Raw genomic sequence first — 11,416 nt, forward strand, 5'->3', positions numbered from 1 at the left:
AAATCTTATTGGGCTCAAATGGCAAAATTATAGCTAAATCAATAAACTTAAATCATTGAAGAGCAAAACCCAACCTCTTGGGGTTTGATTTATGCCCAAAACACCTCTTTTCATCTAATTATTCACTCAAAACATTAGAACACCATATAGAAACTCAAAACATCTTCCCTAGAACCCAAGGAAACTAAAGCTTACAAAAATAAAGCATTTAGGATCAAATTTCAGAAATTTCCTTTTCTAAAATTGAAAAAAACAAAGAAGGAGGGAAGAGAATTGAAGTAGAAAGTTTACCTATCGCGTAGCCGAGCTCGCAACAGCTGCAAAGCCTCCTAGATCCGAGCCTAACTCCCTCTCTTTCTCCTTTCTTCTTCCTCTCTCTCTCTCTCACGCATTCATTTTCTTTCTTTCCTTCTTTCTTTTCAGTTTCTGCATCTGTTTTCCCTTTTAAATTGTTGATATTAGACTTTGAGGAGAATTACAATAAAGGGTCTAACATTTTTTATTATAGCACAAAAGCCCGGGTCAACTTTGGTAATTTTTTTCATAGTTAAAAATCAAATAAAACCAAAATTTTGCTTAGTAAAATTAAAACTCTAGACCTCTATCAAATTATTCTAAATTTTAATTTAATTATAGATATTTTATTTTATTTTTAAAAAAATAAATCCAAGTCTTAATTTTTTTTTAGATGTTACATTTGCACTTTAATCAAATTACACACTTGTTCTACCAAAGCCTTCTATCTTTTTACATCCGAGTGAATTATGGTAAGGGAACTCAAGACCCTTTTCATTATCTATGGAGACTCAATGTCTCTGGCACACCTAGTGTTTATTGTTCAACTACGAACAATTTGTGGCACGCCCAATGGGACTTGTGTAACAAGGATGGTAAGGATGTGAAAAAAAAGGACTGATGAAACAAGTACTGGTTCTCACAAACTAGAAGGGATCTCTACAAATGCAGGATCAGAACACTTATTGCCAAATGCTGAAGCAGTTGAACATCATGAGCACGTAGTGTCAGTGACAACAAATAGTAGCAGCACAAGCCCTAGCTCAAAGTCAAGAAGTGGCCAACCTAATTCACTGATCATATCCAACAAACCTTTGGCCAAAGTACTATGAGAAATTCAAGACCGGATGGATAAGCAGCTGGGAGAAGACCAAAGGTTCTTTGCAATATCCTTGGAAACATCATAACGCAAGGACAAAGAATGACAGGAAATCATGGTGCAGGCTCTGCATGAAGGCATGAAGAACATAGCCGCATCATTGAGAAGCAGCCATCTAGAAGCAGGCTTAAGTGTAGGGCTGTATGGAGGGCAGCAACCAGTGAGACTGAGCCAGGGAGGGAATCGGGCAGGGGTTAGCATATCTGCTACACTCTTTGTAAAGCCCAATTTTAATTTGAGTGGTGTACATAAACTTGTTATATGATATTATATGTTGCCAACTAGGAATGTATATCATTTTGATTGGTTACACTTGTTTTATACTATGTTGTTTTGTATTTTAGCCCAATATGGTATGTGATGTGAATATATGGAAATTTTTGTGGTGATAGGCTAAAATACTAATACAAGTGCAAGAAATGTTTTATCTAAGTGGTGATAATGTATTAATAGTATATTATGTGGCAATAGAGGCCAAATAGTGCTTATAGTACTAATTGTGCATTTTGGCCATATTGGGCAAAATGGCCATTGAGTGGCCAAATTTTGTACTTGGTATGTTTTTGTGTGTTTGATTGGTCACTCAAGTGTATTTTGGTCCACTGGACTTAGTTCAAGCCTCACAATGGATTAATGGTATAAGTTATGAGTTTTAGATACTTGGATAGTTGAAAATTTCTTTAAAAAACTGACTTTTGCATCTGAGTGTCTAAAATTCTCATATGGTGTCAGATCATAACGAAACTTGTACCATTAGTTAGCTTATTGAATAAGCTTCGCGTGGCACTTGAATCACTCCAATCGGATATCGGATGTAAAAATGGCGCGCGTTTGAAGTTCGTCTAAAAAAGCTATCATGACAGCATTGCTATCATGGATATGTGTGCCGCCGTGCATTTCATGCAAGCCACGGCGCATGGTACAACAAGGAAACTAGTATTTCTCTGCCACATGCCGCGGCACATGGACCACTAGCTGCGGCATATGGACCAAAACACTCAAAAAGATATTTTTGGCCCTGTTTTGAAGTGGTTTGCTTCCCAAAACTTTTTCATGCTTCCAATGCCTATTTAAAACATTAAGTTTGAGCTCAAACTATCAATTTAAAGGGTTTTTATGGGATCCCAAATATTCCTCAATTATTTTTAAAAGATTATTAGTTTTAACCCTTATATATATAATATGAGATTAGGAGCAAATTCTTGCTCCTAATTATGATTGGTTGTTGTGATTGTATGGTGAATTTTGGTAATGTCAAGGTGGACATTACACCTTCCCTCTTTATTCTTCCTTTGAAGGAATCTTGTGATCTATGGGCAGGGAGATAAAGTTTTCCTTAAGGAGGAAATCAAAAATTTCCTCTGTTTTAGTAGTATCAAAGGTGTACTGGACTGTGTTTGGTCTTTTGGGCAGTTTTTCGGCCTTCCTAACTAGAGCCGAGCATGTTTAGTTACCAACATTCTTCAGTTCTACCACTGCTACATCCAAGTCCCCAAAATAGGTCTTAGCTATAGTTCATTAGCGATGGTCCTCTTCCTTGAGTAATTCCTCATAACCTCACACCTTGGCCGCAAGTTCATAAAAATCTCAAAATTCCATATCCTAGAATTTCTTTCCAAGCCCTATATCCAGTCCTGCCTATGCCAGCTTGACAAATTTAGTTTCTGGAAGTGGCACATGGCACCTACTCCTCAAGCATTTGAACCTCACCAAGTATTGGTCTGCTGTCTCTCTAGCCCGTTGTGTGAGCTTGCAGAGTTCTACTATGTTGACTTCTAGCTTTGCTTTATAGAACTGGATGTGGAATATCTCCATCTAGCTGATGATTGAGTTACGAGATAGCAACATATACCATATGAACGCCAGGCTCGTGAGAGTATTTGGAAACAACCTCAGCTTTAAGTTAGCAAAATTCTCGTAATTAGTAATCTCGCTGCAGTAGATTGTGAATCTCCCAATATGCTCCAGGATTGACTATGTCCTGTCTCTTGAGAACAATGTGAAGTCAGGGATCTTGTACCCCCGAGGTATAGGTTATCCTTATTTATATACTCTGGATAAGGTTTTAAGAAGGTGGGGTGGCCGATTGGCCTTAGCCCTGGTCCATATATATCTTAGATAGCATCCCTTAGAGCCTCCATATTCACTAGTTAGTTTTGAGGCTTGACCGCACGTTTTAGGATCACCGCCGTGCCCCCTGGGCTACTCGTGTTAGGATCTTGTAAATAATATGAATGATTAATTAAGAGATGAGTGTGTGCAAATACTATATAATAGTATTTATATAATAGTTTATTTTTTTTGAAATGTTTGTGCATCAATATGATGTAAATGGAAGAAAAATTTCATCAGGGTACTTATTTCTACCATGACAAGTACCATTATAAAATTAGGTGGAATTGATGTTGTCTATATACTAATATTAACTTTAACTAGTGATTATTATATAAATAGGCATTGGAATATTTTACAAGTGCTATTATTTACATTATATAAATAATGTACCATGCGCTGTTATATAAGTAACATAATCACATCATATAAGATCACCACAAATTGCATGCATGATCCCTAACCATTCAGTCCTCCAATACTCCTGACTGAACCAGTAGGCTATTTCACAGAACCAAACCACATGTATGGTCCCCAAGCTCACCATCCATAGTAGGACTACCCAGCCAAGGTGTCCTAAACCACTTCTGGACTACTATTTCCCCCTATTACAAGTAATTGGGGTGTCGTTACTCCAACACCGCATCCTACGAATGCTAAGGAGCATAGTCTCCAACTCCGCACCCTTTTGGATACTAAGGAGAGTAAGTCTCTAACACCATACCCATTTTCGGGCATTAAGGACAGTAAGTACTGCACCTGGCGTCCTGAGGTACCAGCAATGCCATATGGACTTAATCTTCACTATCTCCACTAGGGTGACCTCTCACCCTCTAATATGCCACATTTCACTACATATCTCCACTTGACCATGTATAAACAACTTTTCAAACAAGTATAACAAAATCTTTCCATTTACTTCAAAAATATAAAATTTTACAAACCAATACTCTACTTTTTCTAAAATAGTTAACTTTTAAAGAATTTATGCATATATACTCAACAAATCATAGAAAAGCACTTGAGAATAACTTATACAAGGTAATAAACAATGCAAATTATCTAGTTACCTCAACCCTTTTATTACTAAAAGGGTTATTGTGGTACTAGATTTTTTCTTGTGTCAAGGTAAGTCTTCCCACACCACAATCTATATCAACAAGTACTATATATTAATTTTCAATTAACACAAGCACCATTAGCTAATAATAACCTCCCAATTCTCCCACTTCTCACTCAAATTCTCAACAAATAGACTTGTCAAGATTAGAATTTGTTCACATTATCCCTTTAAGTCTCTTTCTAACTCTATCACAACATAAAACTCAATATCTCAACTTATCACACTTCAACACCCTATGGTCAAGTGAGGACTTGAACCAACTTCCACTGAACAAGAAGGTAGCTTTCTATTACCATATATCCAAGATCAATAAACCTAAATTAAACCTTTAGAGTCAATAGAAACCTTCAAAACATTGACTCATGGCTTAATCCAATCAGACCAAATTCTCACTCTTTCAAATCTCATAGAAAATGAGATGAAAAGGTAAAGGAGAAGGATAGGAAACTTACCCAAGAGTTTGGAGACTCAAATGATCTTCAAAATCTTTCCAAATTGATACCCTAGCAGTGCCCAAAGTTGCCCCCTTCGTGCTCTAGGTTTTCATCACAAAATCTGTCAATTTTTGATGATTCCTAAAAATTTAAGTTGCCTGCTGTGTCGTGCACTGCAGCACACACCACGCAAGCCGCGGCTCACGATGTAATGAGCAACAACTTGATTTTTCTCCCCCCGATGCTTCCCGACTTGATCCGACTTTCATCCTATCTCAATTTAGAGCTAAATATGACCTACAAATCTAATTAGCCACCCAAAAACATAATTAAATAAATTAATCATATTTTTAACTAATTTATCCCTTAATTAATCCATTTTTCCTGATTTGAAATTTTAGGATGTTACAAAAGGAATACTGTAAGTATCATTACTCATGGAGCCACAGCACCAAAGTGTGTTGGGGATTCAAAAACATCGTCTAGGATCGGATCAACAAGGGAGTTCTGAAATTCCTTAAGGAAGAATCCATGGTAGTAGATAAGGACCCATTTCCCCTATTTGCTATGGTTAACATGGTGGAGCTAACCTCTGGCAAATAAAGGCTCAAGAAAGGTGATAGTAAGCCGAAGGATAGGAGACTTTGGAACATTTGGAACAGGGGTGAAGTAACTTAAAGAGACTCTAAGACAGTATGGAACTGCCTGGGGAATCCCACGAGCTGGTCTAGTAAGAACAGGTCTTCTAAATGGGATGTAAGCCTGGAGGGGCAGAACATGAAAAGCCCAAATGGCTATAAAGTAGTTTGGGACATTTTGAGGGAAACCCAGAACGGAGATAGTCAGCATAAAAGAAAGAAAAATGGAAAATGACCTTTAGGATGGGATGTTGGCCCAGGGGGATTAGTGATGACAAAACTAGATGGATCTAAGGTGGTCTGAGACCGCCTAGGGGAACCATCTGACAAATTCAACTTTTTATAAAGTACTCAGCACCCCCTGGATCAGTTGAACCATTCATCGAGACACCAACGAGCTACGATGTAGGCCCCGACGGCTTACCGTTACCACCGCTAACGCCATAAAAAAATAGCACAGAGCTTCCTTTGAAACCAAAAGCCGCTAAAGGCTCGGGTAGGTTTGTTACACCGCCTAGTAATGTACCGCTTCTGAAATGGAGAGTTGTAAGGCATAAAAAGTTCCCAACTGCCTTGACAAAAACTCAGAAGTGACATTTTCAATGAAAATGGGCTACACAGAGGTACCTTAAATAGTAAAGAATTGAGGTACAGGATAGTCCTGACATTCAACAGGAGGCTAGCAAGTTTAGAAGGAAGTCCACTGAGGACCAGGACGAAGGAAGTGAGGTCAAAAGTGAAAAAAGGGGACCGTTCACATTGGAGAGATACCGCTCAACATCTGCTATGTGGTCTCAGTAACACTACCTTCTCAATTTTATTCTACCATTAGTAATGCCCAGGGCCAACAGAAATAGAACTCCTCGGGTCTGATACAGACGGGCCTATATTAGTACTACCCAATTGAGCCAAGAGAAGAATAAGAGTACGAGTCTATAAGCACACAGGCACAGAAAGAAGAGATTACAGAGCCCGTTTTCCAAATTACTTTGCAAGCAATAGAAGGAAAACCAAAGCGGGCTGTTCTGGAGAAACCTAGTATGAAGATGACTCAGCACCTGAAGCCTTTATACATTAGGGCACATTTTGATGGGAGACTAATGACTAGGGTCCTCATTGATAATGGCTCAACGGTGAACATTCTGCCAACCCGCATGATGATCAAGATGGGACGAGAGGAGTATGATTTGATGCCAACTGAGGTATCAGTGTGGGGTTCACTGGGACTGCATCAAAGGTTCTCGGCGTGCTACCGTTACAAGCTGATGTTGAGACCAAGTCATCACTAATGGCCTTCTTTGTAATCAGTACCACAGCATAATCCAGGCCCTTTTAGGATGAGATTAGATCCATGCTAATGAATGTGTACCCTCTTCACTGCACCAGATGCTCCTTATGTGGAAAGGAGAGGAGGTAGAAGTAATTTAGGCTGAAGACAAGCCATTCACAGCAGCTACTGACTTTATGGACGTGAGGTATTACGATGCTGATGTGGGCCCATTCACATTCTAAAATGCTTAAGGAATCCTTCCATACAGAACAACAACAGACACTATAGTGCCTCTAACCTCACAGAGGCACGAGCCCATCATAGAACTGGTTGATGATTAGAACTAACAGCGGAAAGGTGGTAGTAGCCATGGCCATTCAAAAGATATGGCTGCACAATATATAAGAAAAGCTAGAAGACTACAAACCCGAGGTCTATGGGATCGAAGTTGTATATGAAGATGAGACCCAGAAGATAGCACAACTGCACTAGTTACCCTATACCTCTAAAATTTAAAGATATAGCCCTAGAGGTCCAAGATCCACTAGAAGAAGTAAACCTCGGATCCCCAGAAAAGTCGAGAATCACATTCATTAGCTCATTGCTAGATAAAGAACAAAAGGATGACATCAAGCTAGGACTGCTTTGCATGGGACTATGATGAAATGCCAGGGTTGGCTAAGCAACTGGTTAAACACACGCTTCTTATAAAGCCAAACTATAAACTGCACTAACAACACGCCTAGAGAATGTCAGTAGAAGTAGAGCTACGAGTAAAGGAGGATATCAAACGCCTCTTATAGGCCAAATTCATACAACCTTACAGGTATGCTCAGTGGCTCTCAAATATAGTCCCAGTAATCAAGAAGAATGAAAAATTATGAGTTTGCATAGATTTTGAAACATAAATATGGCCACACCTAAAGACGTGTATGCAATGCCTATTGCAAACAGGTTAATAGATGTTGGGGCTGAAAATACTTTATTGTCATTTATAGATTGCTTCACCAAATACAATCAAATATTTTTCATAAAAAAAGACATTCACAAGATTGCTTTCAGGTGTCCAAGCTCTATTAGAACTTTTAAATGGGTAATTATGCCCTTCGAACTAAAAAATGTTGGGGCCACCTATTAGCAGGCTATGAATGCCATCTTTCATGATATGATAGGAAAGCATCTAGAAGTATACATAGATGACATAATGATAAAATCCAAGAAGGCACATGATTATATTAAACATTGGAGGACGAGTATCCTCCGAATGAGGGAGGTTGGCCTTAAGTTAAATCTAATAAAGTGTGCTTTTGATGTAACTGCAGGTAACTTCCTTAGATTCCTGGTTCATAGAAGGGGATTAAAGTAGATCGGAACAAAGCACGAGCCATCTTGGAGGCGAAGGCACCGAGCAATAAGAAAGAACTTTAAAGTTTCATGGGGCAAGTCAATTATCTCAAGCGTTTTATCTCGAACCTTGCAAGGAAGATGAAGGAGTTTTCTAAACTATTGAAACTTAAAAATACCAAGGACTGGACCAGACATCATCAGGCGGCCTTTGACAAGATTAAAGAATACTTGACAAAATCTCTGGTTTTAGCAGCCTCGAGGGAGAACACCCTATTTCTATTGTACTTAGCTTCTACCGCCACTTCCATAGGTTGTATGTTAGTCTAAAATATTGAGGTGAACATGAGCAGGTGGTCTATTATTTAAGTAGGTGTTTAACTCCCACTTAGGCCACATACTTAGCTGTGGAAATAGTGTGTTTAGCACTATATTATGCTTCTACTAAGTTAAGGCATTATATAATAAACACAGTTATGTATGTGGTTTCTCATTTTGATTTAATTAAGTACATGCTTAATTGACTAGTCATGACAGGCCGTATAGGGAAATGGAGCTTGGCCTTGGCATAATTTTCTTTAATATTCTTGTCTCAAATCAGTTAAGGGCCATGCGTTAGCGGATTTCCTGGTTGATCATCCCTCAGCCAGGCTCCCTAAAGATGAGTAGGAACTACCTGTGTTCTTAGTAGATCCAGGGCCCTGGGTGCTTAAGTTTGATGGATCTAGCACTAAACAGGCATCTGGGGTTGGTATAGTAATAACCTCTCCTACGGGGATAAAAACGATACTATCTTTGCAATTAAATTTTGAGCGTACTAACAACCAGGTGGAATACGAAGCACTGCTCACAGGGCTTGAGATTCTTCAAGAAATGAAGGCTTGTGATGTGGTAATAGAGGGGGATTCTCAGTTAGTCATCAAATAGTTAACTAGCGAGTACAAGTACACAAGCCTAGCTCTAGTGATGTATTATGCTTGGGCTTCCCAGATTCTAGAGGAGTTCAAACCAGTAACTTTGATTTACGTTCCTCGAACTCAAAACCGGGAAGCCAATAAATTGGCTCAAATAGCGTCAGGGCTAAGGTTGTCACTTGAACTCACCAGAAAAGTAATTGTGGTGGAACGAAAAGAACATCCCTCGGTCGTTCAGCATGGTTTAACAATACAGTGTAGTATGGTCTCGCAAAAGTTAGCCCAGGATTAGAGAGATGATTTTAAGAGTTATTTGCAAGATCCCAGTCAACGTTACCCTTACAGAATAAGGATACGTGCTCAACACTTTATTTTAATTAGATGAGTTATACAGAAAAGGCCCTAATGGGTTATTACTTATGTGTTTGGCCTTCACTGATTATATAGAAATTTTAAGACAGGTACATGAGGGAGTCTGTGGGGCTCATCAGTCAAGGCTAAAGATGCAATGGCTAGTGCGTAGGCATAGATACTATTGGCTATCGATGGTAAAAGACTGCATTGAATACACTAGAAGGTGCAAGAAATGTCAGACTCACAGGCCAACACAACATGTGTTGGCATCAGACATGTATCCAATCATCAAACCATGGCCTTTTCGAGGATGGGCCATAGATATAATAGGGAAAATCTATCTGACCTCATCTAAGGGCTACTCATTCATCTTGGTGGCCACAGATTATTTCACTAAGTGGGTCGAGACTATCCCTATGAAGAAAGTAAAACAGAGCGATGTCATTAACTTTGTACGTGAATAAATCATGTTTCAATTTAGGATTCCTTAGACGATTACAATAGACTAGGGGATGATGTTCATTGAAAGTGAATTCAAGACCTTCATTGAGGAAAGCGAGATTAAGTTATTGGCATCCTTACCATATTACCCTCAGGCAAATAGACAGGCCAAAGCTTCTAACAAGATCGTCCTTGATATTCTAAAGAAAACAGTGGAAGAGAATCCTCGAGAATGGTATGAACGATTGCCCGAGACACTATGGGCATACCAGACATCTAAAAGAAAGGCTACAGGCACAAGCCTGTATGTGTTAACATATGGGCACGAGGTTATTTTGCCTATACAAATAACAGTCCCTTCACTACATGTTGCAAACAGTCTAGGAAGATCGTCTGATGACTATAATGAAGCCATGATGAACGAGTTAATCTCGTTAGACAAAATTTACTTACAAGTACTCAATCATATGATCGCCCAGAAGAAAAAAGTTTCAAGAATATACAATAAGAAGATAAGACGGAAACATTTTCATGTAGGCATGATCGTATGAAAAGTTATGTTACCACCTAGTTTTAAAGACCGGACACTTGGTAAGTTTTCACCTAATTAGGAAGGACCATTCAAGGTAGATGAAGTATTTAAAGGGAACACGCACTTGTTAGCTAGCATCAATGGAATTCCACACAGATGGCAAATATTTGAAAAAATATTGGCCATCATTATAATAGGAAAGCGATAAAGGACCAGAGGCCTAGAATGGCCTCTGGGCATACAAAATTCACACAGTGAAAAAAAATGTTTGTTCTTTATTATCATGATTGAATTGTGTTACAAGGAATAAAGAATAAACAAATAAATAAAATAAAAAATGTGTGTATTTGTACACAAGTATACTATTTACAGAGACTGCACCTAAGCTCCCACGTTGATAAAGCTAAGTCTAGATTCACAAAAAGGGTTTAGTGATGTGCAGGGACCATCTTGAACTCAAGCATAGCATGAAGCTTATCTAAAATAGTCCGTGCCTCATCTAGAACCTTTGCAGCAACCTCCAGCTCGGGTTTTGCTGGACTATCTTCAGCTTCAACCTTTACCAACTCTTCTTTAGCCGCTGCGAGCTGGCACATCAAGTCTACCACCTTAACCCATAATGCCCGAAGGTGATTAACGCGAGGGGCAATCTCCTGGACCCGATCAGTAGCAGCAGTCGTATGAGTTTTGGTGGCCAAATATTCATCCCTTATTACCCATTTGTTCTTCAAATATTCAAACAGGAAGGGGAGTTCTTTGTGGCACTAGCTAACAATGACATAACATGCTGGGACTTAAGCTTGTAGGAGTGCCAACTCAGACATGGAGACCGCCTTTACCATAGTCTCCAAAGCCTAAATCATTTCCTTAAAATTTTGTTCGGGGATGAGAAAGGGATCATAGCTAAGTTGGAACTAGATGACCCTCCAAGCATCTAATATAACGTCTGTTTTAGGGACGCAAATGCAAGAGAAAAGGGCATCTGTAAGTACTGCTTCTAGTGCAGCCAACTAAAGAAAATACAATAACATTAGCAAAAGACCAAGACAAAACTAGCAGGAATGAAAAGAAAAAGTAAAC

At 38.9% G+C, this 11,416-nt stretch overlaps 1 protein-coding gene across 1 annotated transcript; it reads left to right on the forward strand.

Moving 5' to 3' along the window:
• The first annotated feature begins 9,875 nt into the window (after positions 1 to 9,875).
• Positions 9,876 to 10,355, forward strand: LOC129319835 (uncharacterized). The gene has a single exon (XM_054964951.1). The coding sequence runs from the start codon at positions 9,876 to 9,878 to the stop codon at positions 10,353 to 10,355; it is 480 nt and encodes a 159-aa protein (XP_054820926.1).
• The last annotated feature ends 1,061 nt before the right edge of the window (positions 10,356 to 11,416 follow it).

Source organism: Prosopis cineraria, unplaced genomic scaffold, assembly GCF_029017545.1.
Source record: "Prosopis cineraria cultivar Desert tree isolate PC_DT_omini unplaced genomic scaffold, ASM2901754v1 PC1, whole genome shotgun sequence".
In the NCBI taxonomy this organism is placed as follows: domain Eukaryota; kingdom Viridiplantae; phylum Streptophyta; class Magnoliopsida; order Fabales; family Fabaceae; genus Prosopis; species Prosopis cineraria.

Coding starts and splice junctions, on each gene's coding strand:
- LOC129319835 (XM_054964951.1), top strand. CDS start 9,876: ATGATGTTCATTGAAAGTGAATTCAAGACCTTCATTGAGGAAAGCGAG.